At 40.1% G+C, this 22,763-nt stretch overlaps 1 protein-coding gene across 1 annotated transcript in view; it reads right to left on the reverse strand.

The window, feature by feature from the left end:
• Positions 1-21,918, reverse strand: part of ANO2 (anoctamin 2) — a 158,391-nt gene extending 136,473 nt beyond the window's left edge. Inside the window, exon 1 of the mRNA XM_018562702.1 lies at positions 21,511-21,918. Coding sequence (XP_018418204.1) covers positions 21,511-21,918 — 408 coding nt within the window. The remainder of the gene's footprint in view (positions 1-21,510) is intronic.
• Positions 21,919-22,763: the final 845 nt, after the last annotated feature.

A 22,763-nucleotide genomic window follows, 5' to 3' on the forward strand; every position in this document is an offset into this window, starting at 1 on the left:
AAGACGCTGTCATTTTGCCCTGAATGGGTAAAGTGACAATGTCTCTTTAAAAACTGAGAATATGTACAATACATGTACAGTTCACAATGCAAAGTTTATTCTTTTCAATATATAGTGAAGGATTTTTTTTTTAGCATTTGCCAAGGATCAGCCCAGACTCAAATGATGCATTGTATACAATATTCTCTCCAGTCAGCTTATCCTGCAATTGATTTAATTTTGGTAGTGATGTAGCAAGCTTATGATTGCACTGCTGGACATGCTCATGGCCACACAAAGGAAGGCACTCACACCTACATTTGAAATAACATGAAAAAAGGTCCAGTAAATTAAAAAAGTCATATAAATAATACTTTAACATAAAATATAGAATATTAAAACAAAAGACTAATTCATTCAAATATACATTAGCCCCCCTTTAAATTTGATCAAATATTTTTGTAGCTGACAAGTGTGACTTGATCTCCATATTTTTCCGACCTATTTGGCGCTGGTTCTAATGAAGTGATCTATAAATAGGCAGGTATCAGTTTTCCCCATTCAAAAGCGTCCAGTGAAGCCATGAAAGGTGACATTGGCTGAGTAGCATGATCACACTGTACTCCACAAATGAAAGAGATTTCATTAGGGCCGGAGACCACTGACAATACCAATGTCACATTACACCACCACAGCTTATAATAGGGGGCTCACAAAAGTTGCAACCAGCATAAACAAACAGCGCTAATGACAGCAAACACAAGACTATAATGTGCACACAAAACAAATAAAAATTAAGCAGCTGAGCTAAGACCGGGAAAACTTTAGCATTCACACTGACGTCATTCATAGAAGCATATTAAAACATTCTTGGGTCTAATAAACTATTTTTGGTGTACCAAATATTTAACGCATGGATACGCCAAATGTCCCACAATCTGTGCCAAATAAATAATGGTTCAGAAAATACATTTGCTAATATTTGGTGCAATTAAGGTAGTCAGTATTGCACAAATAGGATGATGCCAAAGCAGTTTCAGATTTACCTGTACTACACATTAAGTAAACTGTCTTATAATAGTTTATTTGTCATGTAATGTGCTAAAATAGGATTTCACGTGCGACGATTTGCATTACTCAGTTCCTTCTTCCCACTAAGTTTAAAGCGCAATTCCAGCTATCTATACTTCTATCACATACATCTATACTACTATAAATGGCATGGATGTTAATAACATTTTATTGTACAGGCTATCAGCTTGTATTCTGGAGATGACACCCCCATTTCCTCTGATACTTCTGATACTTTTTTAAATGAGAACCATAATGAAGATTGTATAAGAAAGATAAGTTCATGAATCCAATTAATACAAATCCCATCATACTTTAATGCTTTTAGGCTGTCAGTGATGTGGCTGAGTTAAAGGAGAACTATGAGGTGAGTGATCCACAAAGAAGCTGTCACAGGTCAGCTCTATCGATCGAGAAGTCAGCAGAAACATGCACCGATCCGCTCGCTTCCCGATCATCTCCCTGCAGAGAGCCATGACTGTCAGTCACTGCTCCCTGCAGGGATTTCCCCCTCCCCGCTCCATTCCTCCAGCGCTGAGTGGAGGAACGAGCGGGGGAGAGGGCGGGCACAGCTGGCTCTGCCTCTAGATAGGCAGAGCCAGCTGTCACTCACACAGCTGGGTGGATCTCGACAGTATTGTTGGGATCCGTCCCGGCTGAGGCGCTCTCAGTATATTGCGGGCGATAGCCCACTATATACTGAGCTTTAGGTCATGGGAAGAGGTTAATATATGTCCTCACGTGACCCTAAAGAGAACTATGGGGAAAAACACTTACCCCATAGTTCTCTTTTAATAATAATAATATTGTGTGAAGACAGACTTATTAAAGTGTATCTGTACTCAATAACAAAAATCTAATATTTTGCAGCATAGCAGTTCTTTGGTATGATGGCTACATTGGTTGGTTTTTCTTTTTTTCTTTTATTTTCACCTGGTGATACTACCAGTAACATACTTTATTGTCCTAAGTGTGTTGTCAGAAAGTGTGTTAGGACCACCAAACTTCCTCCCCCTTCCTCATCTCAGTAACATAGGGGGAGCTGTTCTGTAGTTTAACGTGAGAACTGAGAAAAATGCTAATATTAGACAGCACATGTAGAGAGAACAGGGAGTTATGAGCTTTCAGGTTTTGTGGCTAGACCAATAGGTATTTTTTGGCACATATCATATATATTTGACATATCAGATAAATCAAAATACTATAAAATATATAAAATAAGGTATGTAATAAAAACAGAAACGTTCTATTAAAAAAAAAAAAAAAAAAAGCATGTTGATGACCCAGGTGGGGTCCAGGGAGGGCAAATTACATTCAGATTAAACTTCAGCTTTAGGTAATAATATTAATGTACTATTAATACACTTACAATGCAAAATCTGTATATTCAATCTAGACAGCACATTTATATTAGCTAGATAGCAATGCAGTAGCGGCCTTCTTCCTATAGTTCTGCTCCTGTTCAAAAAATAAATGCAAAACATCCCTAAGGATGGATCCAGACTGGAAAAACCTAGAACTGACGTCAGGAAGGCTGCTTAGAATTCCCCTGCAATTAAAAACATTGCTTGAAACCATCTTACTGGCACATGTCTCGTCAGCACCATGCATACAAATGCAACGCAAAACCCTCGGGTACCCAGAGTGCTCTGCAGACAATTGCCAGCCTTGAGCAAGGTACAGTACATCCTGGTCCTGGGTAAAATGCAAGGAGCGTTCTTAGTGTCCTCTTAGAAGGAATAGCGGATATAAATTCCCACAACTCAGTAATAAACAAGAAAACCAACTTTAAAAAAAAGTAGGAGATTTTGGATCAAATTGTGAGATGCTCATACACCATCATTAAGACTAAAGATTTTGTCTGTATGACCTTCTTATAATTAAGGGTATAGAGGGTATTGTGAGATTTAGCCTCCAATGGTAGTGCATTAAGGACGCATCCACTTGCTTATGACTTCTTTTAAGGGCATCCCTGCCCACTTTTATTTAATGAAAGTTCACAAAACAATGTGATTACCCTCGCAGGGGTCCGTTATCATCTCTTGCACAGGAACATATGCACATCCAAAATAGCACTTTCAAAGTCCACCGACTTTAGGTTGTTTGATTACCAAACGTTTTCACCACACAGTTGACCCACTCCTCAGTCTGCCAGCCCCAGACTGGTCCCAGGGTGGAGCCCTCCTGACTCCTGCAGAGACCTCCTCTGTCACCCAGGTGGAGCCCTGAACCTGACCCATCATCCAACGTTTAGCAGTGCAGTGAAAATTCTCATGATGACATGGAGCTGGCTAGACAGAACTGCTGTCAACAGCTGCAGATTCATTCCTGCTGTGCCATTAAATCTCCCAACCTGAAAAAAAGAGGAAGAACCTGCTATTTATAAATATTCTCCCCGCCAGCATAGATCAGGAGCAGCGGCTTTCCCTGCTATATATTTCTATGTTCGCCGGAAAAGACACTTAAGTAAAGTAAGAAAAAACTATTTTCCATCAGCCATTCAAGTCACACACTATTTAAAAAAAAAAAAAACATTTTCTGTGCAGTCATTTGCCTCCTGGGCGTTATGGCTTCCTTACCTTGAACTTTGAAACTTGTTTTCTAAGATCTAATTTTTACTCTGCAGAGTTTCAGCTCCATTTTCTGCCACACATCTGTTTGTCTAAACATCAGTATTCTTCACCACCATAGCATCTGCAAATGTGTTTATGGCAACGATAACAGTAAAAAAAAAAAAAAAAATCCCACCTATATGTGTTTGTGGACTTGGTAGTCCAATTCATTCCAAAGGTGTTTAGTAGAGCTGGGGTCATGGCTCTGTGAAGACTACTTGGGTTCCCTCAAATCATGCAACTCTTCAAAAGGGTCTCACAAACTTTTGGCCCAAACCCCATCTTTGTGTGCCCAACTCTACATGCTTTCCTTCACCATGGGCAAGACCTCACTAGGCCCTTATGCAGCTGGGCTTTTCACTGGGCGAATCCACTTCACAACTTTCCGAGATCATTGTTTCTGGTGATGGGTTCTCATCTAAATAAACGCTGCAACTTATTGTCACTTTGTCAGTCTTTGGGTGGAAGATTCTATATCCCTTACTTTGTTCACTATGGCCCACCAGAATACCTTCTATGGCTGTGTTCTCCAATTTTGATTGTTTCTCTTTGGGAATATATGCGTAAGCTTTACATCCAAGCACTCTAATGTGCCCTAGGCTAGGCTTCGATCCATGCCACATTTCAAATGGGGTGCTTTCAATGGCACACCATGCCACAATGGGGTGCTTTCAATGGCTTTTGATGGTAGTCTGTTCTGTAGGTATGTTGCAGTCATGACTGCTTCTCCCCAGTACTTCTTAGGTAGGTTGGCGTCTGACAGCATGCATCTGGCCATTTCTATAAGAGTGCAATTTTTCTGTTCTGCTACACCATTTTGTTCAGGAGTGTATGGTATGGTTGTCTGGTGTACTGTACTCTGTTTCTTCAGATTTGATTCCTTTTCCTTACTGATGTATTCCCCTCTGTTGTCAGTGCGTATCATTCCTGGTTTCAGTTGGGTAACTTTGAAAGGCTGCATAGCAGTAATGCCGCCATATGGTTATCGTTAATTTATTTTCAAGTGCACGTAGTTGCTCTATGATTTCCAGCATGGCATTCACATGTTCACGCATTCCCTGGTCTTTTTCTAGCCTCATCTTAAATAGCTTGCATAGCAGATAAAGTTTACTGTTTAGGTTTGAATGCTCACGCAGTTTTTGTAATCCAGTCCACATACCTTTAGCTGTATTCTCTTTTCTTATGTGAATGAGCTTGCCATCTACCACCAGCAGACTTATAATTGTTTTTGCTTGCCTGTTCTTCTTGTCCCATTCCTCTGTGGGTCCATTAGTGAGGCTGGCTGTACTCAATACTTGCCTCAAGTCATCTTTGCTTAGCAGCATTTCAAGCTTGAACTTCCATAGTTGGTATTTGCTATTGTTGTGCTTTGCAATTCCAAACGCCATATCTAAACTACTTGCCATCTTTCAGTAGCCTGGATGCAGCTCTTGTTGACTTGCAGTGTTCTGTTTAGTGTCTGGGCCCATAACCTATTGGTTATGTGTTTAGATGAAGCACTGAGATGTAGCAACCACTAGGATTTGAGCAAGGACACAACGCTGTGTGTAAACTTCAAAAGAGCATCTATGGACTCAAGCAATCTGCAAGAATGTGGAATGAGAAAGTAAATGAAATACTCACAAAAGAGGGATTCACAAGAAGAAAAGCAGATCCCTGTCTTTAATACAAGAATCAAGAAGACAGATGGATATACATCCTAATTTATGTTCATGACATTATAACCTGTTTTGAACAATAATGCGAATATAGTCAAATAGCTCACAAACTAAAACAAAACTTTGAAATGAAAGGACTAGGAAACATCAGTCACTATCTAGGAATTCAAATAGAGAGAAAGAATATGGAAGCTATCTCCTCCAGCAAAGTCAGAAAATTGCAGAAATTTTGCAGAAATTTTGGAACAATTCCACATGCAAAATGCAAAGGAAGTAAAAAAGTAAAAACATCTATGGAACTAGGCTACAAAAAGAGCAATGAAGCAGAAAACATGCTACACAACACCCCCCCCCAAAAAAAAAAAAATGTTAAGCCTGATGAAGGGGACACTTCATGGCCCCAAAACGTTGCAATTTTTAATGTGACAATTATGCGTGAATAAAAGACGCTTTATTTTTGAACACTATCCATTGGTATGCTGGTGACATTTCTGATATACATTGCTACCCAAAAATGACATGTACCATAGAGCAGTTGGAAAGCTACAATACATTGCTACTTAGACATGACCAGACATAGTGGTAGCAGTGTACATACTCGCTAGAAAAGTCGCAGCACCCTGACAGCCTGACTGGAACGCAGTAAAGAGGGTAATACAATACTTAAAAAGAACAATTTGGATGAAGCTACGAATGCCAGCAGTGTCAAATCCAAAACTAGTTGGATATGCGGATGCTGATTGGGCCGGAGACTGCACAGACCACAAATCCACAAGTGGTTACATCTTCCAATACAGGGTGGGAACCATAGGTTGACCTAGCAAACAACTATTGCACTTTCTACAACTGAAGCGGAATACTTAGCAGCACCACACGTTTGTCAAGAAGAAAAATGGATTTGCCAGCAGCACACGCTTGTCAAAAAGCAATATGGATTCACCAGCTTTTAATGGACATTGGTGTAGACATGTCAAACCCCATCCCGGCCTTTAAAAATAACCAGGGATGTATAAAGCTGTTACAATCAGAAAGCGTCAATCCTGGAACTAAGCACATTGATGTAAAGTATCATCTGCTTAGGACACTCAAGAGCAAGCTATTATCGACATGCAATATTGCTCATCACATGAAATGACTGCAGATGCATTCACTAAGCCATTGAAAAAGGATCATCACCATTTCCTTCGAGAGTAGCTAAACATCATTAAAGCAAAACATATGCTGTTGAGAAGGGGTGTTGGAAATACAGCAGCATGTGCTGATATGTACTGTTTGTATTACTGACATTCGGATGTGTACTGATAATTTGTCTTTTGCTCTGCAGATGGCGCTGTAGTGCAAAGCTAGTTCTTTATATGCATGCTTATCTATGATAAATAGGAAGTTTCCCTATATATATATGTTTCCTGCATAATGCTGTATTCACACGTAATGTTCTTCTAAGCAAGTAAAGCTAAATTCAGCATTCCTCAAGATCTCAGTGCTTCATCTAAACACATAACCAACACTTCTCCCATCTCTTAGTTACTCCAGGGAGAACATACTTAATTATCCATGTTCCCCCAGGAAAGGGGACTTATCGGTCAATGGTTTTCTCCCTCTCAACAGAACTCCTCCACCCAGCAACCAAGCTAGATTGGAGGAAAATGCCCTCTAATTATAGAAGAGGGCCTCATTTACACACTAAAGTTGAAGGAAAGAGGCAAAAATTGTGTAAGCGTCCCCCTATACAATGAGGAAGAGGGAGATCAAAAGAGAGTAATGTTCAATAATAACATAAGCAACTGTTTTATTTCACCCCTTTACTCCATATATGTATTCACTGGAAATTAATTTGTTTTACACTGTGCTATATGCAATAATATATAATCCTTCTTTATAGAACTGTCAGAATTTAAGTTTATCCACTTCCATCCTTGACCATATTGAGGGACCACTATATACAGCTATCAGCATATCTCAATCAAAATCTGGTGAAACTAGAAGTCAAAGGCATCAGTGCTTTAGATCAGTGTTTCTCAACCTCTTCAAGGCACCCTTGAACCCCCCCTCCAGTCTACAATGTAGAATACATAAATGCAAACATTTAAAAAAATTATGTGTGGCCCTTCCAAAATCCATGTCAGACACGTGTCCAAGTCTTGTGTGGATTTTAGGGGGGATCCTCATGCAAAAACACAAAAAATTGTCACATTTCACATCAGAGCCCCCCTTTCACATCAGAGCCCCCCTTTCACATCAGAGCCCACCCTTCAACATTTGAGTTCCTCTTTACCTCAGAAGCCCCCTCCTTTCACATCGGAGTCCCCTCTCTCACTGTGGGAGCCCCCTTCACATCAAGAGTCCTATTCTTTCACATCAGAGGCCCCACTCTTATACTAGGGGCCCCGCTTCACATCAAAGCCCCCTTTACATCTCAAGCTCCCCTTCACATCAGGAGCCCTCTTCACATTAGAAATTCATCTTCACATCAGGAGCCCACCTGCACCTTGGGATATTTTTGAGGCACCCCTTAGAAAGCCAGAAGTCACATCTGGGTGCCACATCACCCTGGCTGAGAAAGGTTGCCTTAGATCAGGGGTAGGCAACCTTGGCTCTCCAGCTGTGCTGAAACTTCAAATCCCATAAGGCATTGCAAGCCACAGGCATGACTCCCAGAGGCAGAAGCATGATGGGATTTGTAGTTTCAGCACAGCTGCAGAGCCAAGGTTGCCTACCCCTGCCTTAGATGATCTCACACGCTAGATATAGAGCTATGAGGCTACAGAACAGAAGTAACTAGGCACAGAAAGTAAAAATAGTCTACATTTCTTTTGTTTGTATTCCTGTTTTTTGTGATGGAATTAAACCTGTGGTGCATACACCTAGACTACATTTGGCACCAAGAAGAGGCTTTCCATTCAAAATGTGCAGTTAAGCACTTACTACAAATGCTTAAGCTTATCTGAAGGCTACATTTACAGAATAGTGTGAGCCTTCGTGCTTTTACAAACATTACAATGAATTATTGATGTCAGTGTGTTAACCTTTGCCCTGACAAGCTAGATCCAGAAAACTATCACTTCCGCATAATGATCAGGGTTTTTGGTGTCTATTTCCCAGAAGTTCAGCAACTCTCAGGCTATCAGAGCACCAGTTGTGTTCAACTGAAACCGCATAACAAAATTGGTCTGGTTTATTTACCTAATGAAACACAGATTGTGTTTCCTTGTGCTCCGACCGCACAGTGCCTCTTTTTAAAGTGATCGACAGTTAAAGAAAGAAAACTCTTTTCAAGCCGTTTAAAGCTGAACTCCATGCTGATATATAAGATACTTGCTATTCCTGTTATGTGCTCATTGCAAAATGAATCCATTTTTTTTAAGCACAGTTAGTATATTTATCTGAACCTGTCTTTATATTGGCGTCCTGCGGCCTTCTATAAAGGAGGACTTAGACTAGGAGAAAGGGCCACCACTGTGAAGTTCTACTACAGTGCTGTTAGTCTAGGACTGGGAGCTTGCTGGTCGGAGGAGAGAGAAGAATGACTGCCCCAGTTAGTGATGCTCCTTCAATGTCTAATCAGGAGGCTGGGGGTGTGTTCATGACCAAGTTTTATTGGTTAACTGCGGGGCAGAAAAAAGGGAGGAAATTTAAATGGCTATGTTGTCTGGCAGGGTTGCTCAGATGAGAAAACTGGCAGGCAACATAATTACTCTATATGAATTTACACTTTGCATTTAGCCATGTATGTATTTATGCTTAAAAGATAAGTATTTTACTTTTAATTTTGAAATGCAGCTACTCTTTGGTTCTATAAGTGTCCCCGCTGCTACGTAGTTGCTTTAGTTTTAAGGCTGGGTTCACATTTTCTGGTCCTTCAATGACCTCCTGCACAAATTTGGTGACCTTGCTAAACCCCTCCCCACCCATTCTGCTGTGATTGACAAATTATTCTGATAGTTAAAAAACAAAAGTAAGATTATATGTCTTTATATTTTACATGCCTTCCAACAATAACAATTCACTCTGTCCTTTGTAGCAGTCCCAGAACTTACTGGATAACATAAGGTCTACATTGCCGTCTTGTCTCTGTTATTGAAATGCTACCTAAAGAGACCTTGTCATGGTAAAAGAAGAAACATACCTGCAATAGAAGAGCTTTTACACTCACCTGCCCAGTGGCCTGAGTCTTTTACCTGCCCTCTGTTCCTACGCTATAGCTTCCTTAAACCTCTTTGGCATTCAAATCTTCCAGGAGTGTCCTATACTTAAATCCCTATCCATTCTTCAACCTGACTCTGACTCTGTTAGGGAGGTGGGGTATCCATAGTGCCGAAGAGCTTACAGGGGCTGGAACAGAGGGAAGGTAAGAGACAAAAGCCGCTGGAGAAGTGAGTAAAACAATCTACCTCTGACATGGATAAAGAAGGCTCCTGCCTCCATTCTCTGTGATATGCGATAGTTAGTTGTTACTTATTTCTTGCCTTGTCTTTTTTAAGACCAATGTTCAGAGGTAACGCCTCTCTTTGTAGGTCAGACATTCATAATCATGTTTCCATGTGCTTGTGGTCAAACCTCTCTCATTTCTGTATCTCAGCAAAAAAACCAACTCTCTCTCTTCCCTCATAAGTTGCTCTTGTTCTTTGTTCCAACTAAATATCTCATCTTCCTTTTCCAGACACAACATGAATCTCAGAATTGTTGATTTTAGTGATATTACAAGCCATGAAACAGTTTGTGGATCTCAAGCTTTGTACAGATTCCACCTGGAAGCGGGACAACAGTAAAAAAGGTCGGCGTTCACAACTCGGCAGGTCACTCATGTAAGTGTGTAAATTACAAAGTGCCATTGTTGGCAAAGGATGACAGTGTAGAGTCGGAGAGCTTTTCCAGACAGAGTTTAGTTGTAAATGTATTAAAAAGAAGTGGAATTACATCTCTTGTAGGTCTTAGATAAAGCTGAACTTTGAAATAAAAGCAATTTGAGGAAATAAAAGCATTACACAACAGAGAAGAACATAAGAACTCTTATCTTGCCAAGTTTAAAAAAAAATAATGGACCAGATTTTGGGGCCTTTTTATGGAGGCATCTTCATGGCCCAAGTTCTTTATTACTACACAGTTACATTATAGAATAAGCCCATCCTGGGTGCCATGCAATACTAGCCCCCTAGAAGTTTTTCCTTAGAGACTAAAAGCAAATTTGCATTATGACTGTAAAGAACTAATGTGAACAATTGTATTAAAGTTGAACTTTAAGTTCAAGTCAAGTTAAGTTGAGTTCAACTTTAATACAATTGTTCACATTAGTTCTTTCATCTGGCACAGTTGTACATGTTCCTCTCTTCTAATGAGATTTCTTACTCTCATTTCACTGCACATTGTGATCTCACAATGTGCATTGGAAGCTGCAGCAAGTCAAATAGAGCTTGCCTCATTTCCCGGAAGTAGGACATCCAGTATGATTTAGCATTTTCTTCATCAGCTCCCCATCCCTGGACCTATACTTTAACACTGGATTCCGGTTCTTTCAATCATGGAGGCTCAGTGTCACATGTGGGCATTACTTAGGGGCAGTCTACATGTGAATGCAGTTTTCCTAGGAATGTTCACTCCTCTAGATTGACATCCTGCCATCAAGACATTTTGATATTTGCATAACTGCTTCTAGGTCCAGCCTAATGCTTCATCAGAGCTGAGGCTCTTGAGAATAGTACTGAGGCAAGGTACTGTGATGTTTGCAGGAGGCTATGTACATTACCCTGCTGGCCCATCAGCTATGATCTGCCTGCATTTCAAAGGGAATTACAGATACCCAGTGAAAATGTCACTGGGTCTAAAATAAGGTCTGTAATAAAAACAAAAATGTTTTATTTAAAAATAACATGCTGAAAAAGAGAAAGGGAAAAACCATGGAAGGCAAAATATAAGCTTCAGTTTTAATAGACAACAACCACAATGGCCTTCACATTCCTTTAGTAAACTTCTGTCCTTAAACCTTGGACTATCTATTGTTTAAAGTGTATGTGAAAGCCACTTTTATTTCTATTTTTGAATAGACCAAGGAACGTTTAGAGGAATTGTAAATACAGTACAGTAAACTCTCAGTTATCCTGCACCCACAGGATTAGTAGGTGCCGGTTAACTGTAGTTTCTGGTTGCTTGAGAGTTAATAGTACCCCCTCTTCCTCAGCAGCGCTCTGATTCACCCCTCCCCCCAGCAGCCCCATTCACCTGCTGGATAGCTTCCACAGCTGACAGGTGATTGTTTGTAAGCAGCAGGAAACACAGTGTGATGAGCTGTAAGCTGGATCAGTGGCTGTAACAGCTCTGTGATCACTATGTTTGCCTATCACAGTGATCACAGTGCTGGGACCCCTTAATTTGCTGTTAAGGGTCTGCCCCAGGCACTGAGGGAGCCACCAACAGCTTTGACAACATGGGCGCTGGTCCCTTCACGGACCATCGCTCATTTTCCCGCATGACAGAATTATTCCGTCACTCGTCTTTAACTTAGTGAAAGATCATGACGGAATCATTCCGTCATCGGTCAGGAAGCGGTTAAACAAAATCACAACATTTATTTCCATCCAGTTGCATTCATTTTTCACCAAGATCTTGTAGTGATGATGGGAGAGTCGGACCACTGTGTAAAGTCCTCTCCAGCACATCCAAAAGAATTTCAATGGGGTTAAGGTCTGGGCTCTGTGGTGGCCAATCCATGTGTCAAAATGATGTCTCATGCTCGCTGAACCACTCTTTCAAATCTTGGAATATGCCCGTACCAACAGGAAAGGAAAAATTGATGGAAAAACCAGGTCATTCAATATATTCAGGTAGGTAGCTGACCTTATTTTTTGGGCACATAACATTGCTGAACCTAGACCTGACCAACTGAAGAAACCCCTATAGCTCTTATTTATATGCTTAGCTACATCCAGGTGGTGAATTTTTTTGGCCAGGCAGTACTTACTGCATCAAATGCAGAAATGTTATTAAAAGCATTAATTAAACTCTTTCATGTTTTAGAGCCAGGCCCTTAGAAGTCTATGACAGTCAAATGTGCATTGGTTACAACTTCCTGGTATCCTTAATATATTCCTTTATATTCCTTCATATTGTATATAAAATAAAGACTGATCCCCTCAAACCTCTTCAGAAAGGTTCTTTTATCTGACTATAGTGTAAGATTCTATAAATATTTTATGGCTACGTGCTACATCATAGGTTGACTTTTAAGTGCTTTTTGATAGCAGTACCCCTTTTATTACATGAGGCGCATATGAAGAAACAGGGAGCATTTCTCATTTTTCTCTTGTAAAAGCAGATTTCTATTCAATAAAAGCAGATTGAGCTAATACAAATAATGACCTAGTAAAAGTGTTATGCACCGGCATCTAAAAGCAGTCTAAAACATTGGGGTGGGGGGGTATTGGATAAGCAGTTTAGGTTTTCTTACAATACAGAAAAACAAAAAGAAAGAAACAATAGGAGCAATCCTAACTAAAGATGCAGCTGTTTTGGCTGTGAGGACATGCTGATACTTTTAGTTCCATAGGAAGGAGATTTCACATATGTGTTCTTGAACTTACTATATAGCTGCCTTGAGTTTAACTTTAACCACTACCGGGGTGTTTTGTTTTTTTAATTTTCACACACATGTTAAAATCTGTTTTTTTTTTGGCTAGAAAACTGCTTAAAATCCACAAACAATTATATATTTTTGCAAAGCAGAGGCCCTGTAGAATAAAACAAAATGCTAGTTGCAATTTTTTATGCTGCACTATATTTACATAAATGTTGATCAAATCTGTATATTTAGGAAAAAATACACGAAAAGGAAATTTAGTACACACGAATGCAGTATAGTACCCAATGTTATTGCAAAATAGATGGGGTTGCATCGGGTAAATATATACCATACATGTTAAACATTAAAATTGTGCCTGCCCATGATATGGCATAAACTGTAGTACCCAAAATTGCCCAAAGGTTAAACTTTAAAAGCCTTCAGCGCTCATCAATTTAGTTACCAGTGAGTGATAGCATTGGAATTATTACTCTCATTCTAATGCTTGCAACAATATGTAATGTGTGGTGCAATTTTCACATACAGGTGTATCCAATGCATGTTTGTATTTGAATGTGCATGTATGTGGGGATGGAGGGCTTTAAAAAATGTTTTTGTGGAGGGTTTTTAAAGTCAGTTTAGTTTTTGAACAAGCTCCCTATGTGGTAGCACAGAGTAAGTGACAGATCCACTTTATGAAGATTGTGGATGTTTATTTACATACGTTGCTTTTAAAGCTAAACTTAACTCAAAAAGTGAAGACTTGCTATGTTACAGGGACATTTTAGAAATGTTAATTGTGCATAAGCAGTGCTCTGAAAAATATACCTTTTGTTTCGTTGGAGTTGCCCTAAATGTTTCTACAGTTCCTAGTATGTGAGTGTGCCTAGTCTCTCCTGTCCCTACAACCTCATAGCTGAATATCTGCAGTGTGAGATCTAAGGCTCTGCTGCCTCTGACTGTTAATGTTGGGGTGAGATCTGGTGGTGTTACTACTGTGCTGCTCACTGTTCTCCCTGCTGGAGGCTTTGACATGAGGAAGCAAATCCCTGCCTCTTACCTGATTGCCACCTCCACGCAGAGATACAGAGCAGAAAAAGACATGGTAAGTTAGTAATGAAAAATGGTCAGCTGAAGGAAGACCACCGGCAATACTGGTGGCTAGTCATTTGCCCTCTTCCTGCCTTTTGTGGTCGCCCCTTCCAGAGTTCAGTTCCTCTTTAAATACTTTGTCAGTGATTTGTGCAATTAAAATATACCGTTTTTTTTTTACCTTCAAAATTGCTTTCCTTTACTCTGTCTTTTTTCTACCTCTTAAAAATTTCCCCCTCCATATTCTCTCTTGTTTGTAAAAATGTTTTTTTTTTTTTGTTGATTGTCTGTTTTTTAACACACCAGAGACAGGTGATTTACCAATAATTTCATCTCTGATCTGTACAGGCGTCAACACTATCCCCTACATACAGTACCCTTATCTGCATTCAGAGCAGAAGGGAAGCCACTTAGCACCATAGAGGGCCCGGAAGACTGTGATCCCCGGGATCCCCAGCAGCCGACCAGGTACGACGTATGCATACATTGGACCAATGTAAGTATGCAAACTAATGCATACCTGGAGTTCAGCTATAAGGTTAGGGTTTTAAGTGATAGGTTGCATTCAGGTTAGGTGTCCATTTTCAGAGTTAGTGCTAGAGTTACACGGAGAATCAATTTTCTGACCTTATTTTGAGGGTTCGAGTTACAAAGAGGTTTATTGTGAGGGACAGTGTTACAAAAAGGTTAGTGTCAGGGTTACAGGAAGTGTTATGTGTTGTGGTATTGTTAAGGAGGGTCACTATGAGGACTAGTAGTAGAGTTTTCAGGGAAGGTTATTGTAAGGGTTAGGGTTAAATGGAGGGTTTGTATGAGGGTTAATGTTATAATTACAAGACAGCCAGTATAAAAATAACATGGTAGATTAGAGCTAAAGTTGGATGGAGGGATAGTGTTAGGGTTAATGGGAAGGTTAGTGTTAAGGTTACAGAGAGGGTTGGTGTTAACATTTTAGGGAGGGTTAGTATTAGAGTTACAGGGAAGGCTGGTGTAAGGGTTATTGTTAGGGTTACAAAGAGGGTTAGGATGACTGGGATTTAGTTGAGGGTTATAAAGATGGTTAGTGTAAGGTTTACAGGGAGTATTACAAAGAGGGCTAGTGTGGGTCTATGAGGAGGGTTAGTGTTAATGTTATAATACAGGTTAGTGTTAGGGTTACAGGGATGGTTAGTGTTAGGATTAGTGTAAGGTTTACAAAAAGGGTTAGTGTAGGGATATAAGGAGTTTTAGTATGAGGGTCAATGTTAGTCTTACAGAGAGTGTTATTGTTAGGGTTGTAAGGAGGGTTACAGGGGAGTTCTTCATTCTCTCTGCTAATCTGTCAATAATTCTGTATAGCCTCTAGGACACAAATAATATACAATACACAATAACCAAAGTCATACAGATACTATAACAACCTTCCTCCTATACAGCCACAATGATCAGCATAATGCCCAATAGAGAATAAACAAAACTTTGCTGTATAATATACAATAAAGCATAGTATTCAGGACACAGTGACCAATATATCAGCCAGTACAGCCAGTACAGAACCAGTACAGCAATGGTTATCATCCCAATTCCTTGCATGCTGTCCATGTCACAATAATCAGTGTTATACAGCTGCAGAATAATCGCCATGCTATTCACCTCACTATGATTGCCATACTAAGAAAAGTAATCAAATACATGTTGAGTTGACAGCCCCATACAGGTTGATAATGAAGCAATATTGCAAAGGTTGTTCACAATTGTGGGCAGAGATTGTTCAAAAAAACTCTTCTTGTCTGATAATTGGACTGTGCATGGCCAGTTAAAAATGTTGATTAGTTTGCGTGAGCAACACAGGCAATTGGCACCTGGCATTAGTCTTGCTGTTGTGTTCTGGTACAAACAGACAGGCAGTAATTCTGATTCACACGTCTATCCTGCCATGTAAGGGGTCTCTGGAGACAAGAGATAAGCATCCATTTAAACAAAGGGAAAGCAACTGAGGAGAATGGCAGTTAGTAAGATGCTGAAATAATTAGACTGCAGGTGAGACACTTCTCAAATGATGGAACAAAACACAATCTGCATCATTAGCGCTACAGATTTAGCTCCATAGTGAGGAAAGGGCTTAGCCATTGTTGACCCCACTGGCCCCTAAAGGGATAAAGGAAGAAAACACATCAACCTCACCCAGTATCATTGTATTGCTGCTGTCTTATCTTCTGACATTGCATGAGTAGAAGTCAACATTTTAAGTTATGCAATGTTATGCAGATTAAGATGTTTCAGACTCAAGCCCTGTGATGGGAGAAATGGTTTTCCTAAACCTATTATCAGTTTGCCATTTAAATATCCAAATCCAATCACTAAGATCTCATATAAGCTTTAACATATAATTTAATTAAATAACAAGTGGTGATCCTGTCATGGTGATCCTTGTTTAGGTACTTCCTGTTATGGGGTAACAATTGTCTCCCAATTGTTCTTCTGCCCTGTCACTCTGTCACATGAGCCTCTGATTGAGACTTCAAGCAGCCACACTGACATATTTCATAGGTATAGATGATAACTACACTTCAGTGAGAATAAGTTCTTAGGGACACGGCAGTTATAACGTTAGATACATATAAACATATTTAAAACCTGGTGGAGATCCTCTTTGCTCTGGAGGGAGGGAAAATGGGTTATGTATATGGGGGATACTTATTTCATGTATCACCATGGTGTTTTAGCGTGTACGTCCTTTTTGTACAATAAAAAAAAACCAGTGTCTTCATTAATGTTAAAGGAAGTGCTAAGTGACCTCATTATCAAGCGTTTTTCATTGGTTAGTATTGTAGTGCTCACCCCCGAAGGAGCCGCCAGAATAACCTGGGTCATCACTAGGTGTCTATGAGTTTTGGTCTTCAGCTGCCCCATTAGCATTTAACCGCCCTCTTCTAGTGCCCACAAAGCTGATTGCCACTCCAGAAGAATAATGCTGAAGAACGGTTATTAACATCTTCTTACTGAGGAGAGGGTATAGGGATCCCAGACATCCAGGGTAGCACAAACATAGACTCCAGACTCACCAGACCTTTTTATAGCATCTCAGTGTAGATCCATTAGTAGCACAGTGGATAGGAATTTGAGTAGCAGATGAACAGGGATGAGCACAGATGCTTAACAGGAGAGAGACACCTGACTTGCTCCTGAGGTCCACTAGATCCCAAGTAGTGATGAGCCGAACACCCACGTGTTCGGTTCTAACTCGAACTTTCGAACATGGAAAAAGTTCTAACTCGAACTTAGAACTCAATGCATGTCTATGGGGGTAGAACTCAGAAATTTAAATGTCCCCATTTTGAAGCCTTATATGCAATTTATTGGCCATAAAAAGTGTATGGGGCCGGATCCCCATACACTTTTTACTGCCCTGGGGGACATGTATCAATGAAAAAAACACTTTTAAAAAATACAATTTTTAAAGGAGCAGTGATTTAACATCACTTAAAATGAAACATTAAAAATTAAAAATGCCTTTAAATATGGTGCCTGGGGGGGTCCCAAAGTACCTCCAGCAACCATCGGCTTTCCTGGTTCTACAGGCCTCCTCTATTCTTGAGGCCTAGTGAAACACTTCCAACACTCCAGCATCCCCACCCCCCAAGCCTCAGACCTAGCCTGGTGGGCAGGCTGGACAGCACTCCAACCTGATCTAATCCATGGCCGGTCCCGAACAAAGCAAATGTCAAATCCCTGTAGTATATGTACCTTATCCCAGCATGCAACACTGGTTGAGAGAAACCCAGTGATTGGCTGGTGAACTGTACATACACTCACACTGCCCCTCATTGGCTGTCCCACACTACAGTAGAGTCACACTCCACCCAGGTAGGTACAATCAATGCCAGGACAACTGGAATTAACCTGATAAATGCCAACTATAATCCAACCAGGCTTACTACAGCTCTGGCAATCATTACATTTCTAGTAGCCACCTCACAAAAGGTGTTGGGGGAGTACAGTAGAAAATAAGGTTTGTAGAGTTTGTTAGACAGGTTTGATTTTCTTCTTTTGTATTGTCATAGGTATGGATGACTGTTATCTCTATCAGGGAAGCAAAACAATGATGCGTTGCCCATGCTGGAGCAAATGCATGTAACTAGAAGGTGGCTAAAAAAGGCTGAAGGAGATCAGCAGCATGTAGATGCATTAAATGATTTAAAAAGTTTAAAAGAGTATTTTATGCCATAATATATGGAAATTATTTATAATCCAAACTACATTAAAATACATGTAACCCTGTTTACTGGTTTCTAGGATTTACCTGATTAAACATTTTTGTAAACGACGTCCTGTATTTTATGATAAGTATAACATTTTGCAGACCTTAAGAGGCATTTAGCAAGCTTCAACATAGTGGCTCATTGTGCTTCTGCCCAGGCCTATTCATTAATGGCAGAGCTGGCTGTAGCTTTAACCAAGTATTAAGCAGGCATCTTAGCAGGCAGTTAGATGGCTTCAACATAGTGGTTCTATATGCTTTTGCATTAGCCTGTGCTTTAATAGTTATATTCGAGACATCACTACCAGGTATAAACAACCCCTGGCTTAGCCTACCATGGAGTTCCATCTGAAGAGCCACAGATTGTCAAAGAAACATTGTTATGATGACTGTTAATTGTACAGGTCATCCGGATCATAATAACACACATTTTCTGCCCTGTATTTTGCTTGTTGTGGAAATAACAGCAAAGTCATATGACAGTCAGTGGAGAGACTCTGTGCGCAGCTGAGACCCAGAGAGCTGAGCTATGATGCAAACACTCCCTGAGGAAGTCACTGACTATACAGAGTCTATACCATTATATGCAACTCAGGAGAAGTAAATGGGAGAAATTCTACAAATGTGAGGGTAAAAGATATCTTACCAAGAGACACCTCTGTTATTCCTGGGCTTTATGTTCCTCAATAACCTATTTCACTAAGGTACATCCAGGCCGAGGGACAGTTATTATCCCACAGTTATAAGATTTGTGGGGGAGCGGTGACTGTATTTTCTCACTTTGCTTATACATTTTTAAGGTATATCGGAGTATAACAAGAAAAAAATATATAATATATTACAGCTTATGATTCTTAGATGTGATGCATTTGTTTTTTCAGACTAAGTAGATTTTCTGTAAGTACAAAAAAATACCAGTTCATCCTACCAGAAATCCAGTGTCCTTATAACTTCCTGTGTACTGAACTGAAATCTCAAATAATGTAATCAACGTAGCCAGTAGCAGGACATTCTAATAAAAAACTGTGGGGGGAATTTATCAAGACTGGAGCAGGCAGAATCTGGAGCAGTTGCCCAAAACAACCAATATGTTTCTCTCTTCAGTTTGCTCAGTTAAGATTTGAAAATGAAAGAGAGACGCCGATTGGTTGCCATGCGCAGCTGCTCCAATTTTTGTCTACTCCAGTTTTGATAAATTCCCCCCTATTTGTTCTCTGTGATGCCTTCTTCCAATTGACAGCTAATAATCACAGTCAAAAATCTTCATAACAGACGGCACAATTTGTCAAGCCATCGCCTTTGTATGAGATAGTTTGGTTACCCGTAGCATATCAAGGTGGCCCCTGGGAGCAGATGTGCATTTTGTCTCCTGCTATGGCTTTGTTCAGGATTATAGATATAAGACATGAACCTTAAAACATGACAAAGGGAACAAAAACATGGCTGTTCAATGCAAAACCAGATGGGTGGCATCCATAGCCCTTATTGAAACAAACATAATATCATTCAAATATGCAGCACAGGTGGGAGAGAGGTCTGTGCTCCAAAATAGAAAGTAAGGACACAGACTGGTAAGGTTTAAGAGTTTACTAAATTCCAGCCTTCTGTATGTATAATCCAACCGGATAATTCGTTAAAGCTTATTGTCAAACAAAAGCACAAGATGAAATATTGTATTCACCTTCTCAATAGTCCCCTATAATAATCTCAACTACATAAGATATGAACCAAAGAACCTATATTTTCTAAATCTAAGCAAACAAGACAGAAGGCCTCACTCCAGAATACTATCCTGTAGCAAAACTTTATTGAACTCCTCCCTCTGACACCTTTTACTCACTTAAACCTCAAATGAGTAACCTCTAAGTAAAATGTGTCAGCGGGAAGAACCTAAGTGGGCTTCTATGGACACTTTGTTTAATTAAGTTTTACCGAGGCATAGTATTCTGAAGTGAGATCTTCATTCTTGTTTGTATGGAGTGGCATGTTTAGCTGGGGGAGCTGAAGTAAGAGGCAACACCTGGAGCAGGGCAATCACATGGGCTCTATGACTTAAAGTGACATTAAACCCTCAGATTTTTTAACATAAAACAATACTGTAATGTGTGCCTTACTGTAATCCATGGTTGTTTCCCTTCTCTTTGCTGCTCTTCCTTTTAAATCTGTATCTGTTCTCATGCTCTGCAGAACTTCTGTTTTGCAGCAGACTTCCTTGTCTCAGGAATGGATACACGGTGTCTGTGTATCCGTTTGTATAGGCTTGTAATCTGAGCCAGCACTACAGGAAGAGGCCCTGAGCTGAAAAGGGAAGTTCTCCCCAAGCATGAGAAGACATGAGGATTTAAAAGGAAGAGCAGCAAAGAGAAGGAAAACAACCATGGATTACAGTAAGGCACACATTACAGTATTGGTTTATGTTAAAAAATCTGAGGGTTTAATGTCACGTTAACTATATGCTCCAAGCTTAAACCATAATCATCAAGAACCAAAGTTTGAGCAAGAACTAGGAACTTGAGGCAAAAGTATGAAAATGATGTCACTACCTTAATATTTGGGTTGTCCTTGGTAACATGTCACTGTGTTATAGCCACACAACAATATTCCAACAAAAGTCCTTAAAGGAGAACTATGAGGTGCGCGCTTTTCACTCACCTCATAGTTCTAGCCGACCTGTGACAATGAGACTGTCACAGGTTGGCTTAGTAGATCGGGAAGTGAGCGAACACATACCAGCATTCGCTGTCCTCTCTATCCTGTCACGGCTCTCTGCCGTGACAGGGGAAGGGCTGGATTCCCCCCTCCCTGCTCCGATCCGCCAGCGCTGACTAGCGGATCGGACGGGGGAGGGGGCGGGTACAGCTGGCTCTGCCTCTAGATAGGCAGAGACAGCTGTCACTCACGCAGCTGGGCGGATCCAGACATAATTGTTGGGATCTGCTTCAGCTGCGGCGTCTCAGTATACCGCGAGCAGTAGCTCGCGTTATAGTGTGGCGTCTCAGTATACCGCGAGCTGCAGCTCGCGGTATACTGAGCTTGGGGTGACGGGAGGATGCTAGTTTGTGTCCTCCCGTTACCCTAAGGAGAACTATGGGGAAAAGCCTCAACCCCATAGTTCTCCTTTAATATATAACTTCAAATATAACAAAATTCCTTAATGTATTATCGAACCATAAACTCATGAAGTACTTGCTTGCTGTATTTTCCATTGTCTTTGCTGATTTATTATGGTAGACCTCATGTGTAACAATTCCTTTGTGACAAGAAAAAGGGAACTTGGTTATATCTTGCAGGCAAGACCCTACTCACCTCAGTGTCTTTTTCCAATTCCAGTCCAGCTTCTATAAGATTACGTTCAAACTCCTCCCGTTGACACCTCTTCTCTTCTTCTAGGGCATCCTGGTGGCTCATCTCTACCACCACTACCTCGTGTGGATGACATGATGAATTACCATTCCTAGCAGGTTGATGGTCCTGGTTCTGTTGTTTTTGTTTATCATGTCCTTCAGGCTTCTGTTGCTGATTATGTAATTCCCCAGGAAGAGGCTGTTCCGGAGGTGTCTTCCCTATTTCTTCTGGAGTCACTGAATTCCCATTGGAAACAATAACTGCTGGAGGCCGGTGGTTGGTGGGGGATCCATTGTGTTGAGTTGACCGATGTCGGTAATGGTAGATAAGGACATAGTCGACTTTCCTTTTGCCATCACCAAAATGCATGCCACTTGAAGTAATCTCCTGATTTCCATCCACATAATTGTTAACAACCTGCAAAGAAAAAAAGAAAAAAAATAATGAGTAAAGCCTCTCGGGAGCAGAATACACAAACAGAAAGTGATCCAGAATATTACCTGGGTGACTAAAAAGAAGCCAATAAACAAACAGAACCCAAACCACATTTTACATTCCTAATAACACTATGGCCATGGGACAAAAACTCAAAAACTATGAGTGTGCCCAAGTAAAATAAGAACAGGAAAGCATACCAATAGTAGAAGAGAAGTGTGTAGAAAGGCTAATATATAAATCACCTCTAACCTAAAGGAAAACTATAATGGCCTTTGATCAATTTTAATTTATTTTTGCCAATTCATGTTTATAAATGTTTTTGTCCACTATTTGTATTATTTTACAAATATCATTTCGCAGATTTGTTATTTTACAAATAATGTATCCTGGGTGTCTTCATCATGTTACATTTTCAGAGCTTGGTGTTCTAATAATAAAAAAAAAACAGCACTTTCTACATGCTTTTGGCGATATTTGCAGGCTAAACATTTATCCCCTCTATGACTGAGTTTTTTTTCAGTTTCTGTTCGTAAATGTCTGACACACTTTTTAAATTTTTGCTGTGTGATTCTTCCACGGCAGTAATATACTTTCTTTCTAAATATATTTTTTACACTTTTTTTTTTGTCAATTATATCAAGCAGTCACTATGGCTGCTTAATCATTTAATTAACTTTTTTTAATTTTTGGTTATTATTAGGCTGCTCCAAACTTAGGAAAAGCTAATAATAACCTAAGGAGACTGATCCTGACAGCATGTCAGAATCAGATCTCAA

This window comes from Nanorana parkeri, unplaced genomic scaffold, assembly GCF_000935625.1.
Source record: "Nanorana parkeri isolate BGI_ZX_2015 unplaced genomic scaffold, ASM93562v1 scaffold592, whole genome shotgun sequence".
Taxonomy (NCBI): domain Eukaryota; kingdom Metazoa; phylum Chordata; class Amphibia; order Anura; family Dicroglossidae; genus Nanorana; species Nanorana parkeri.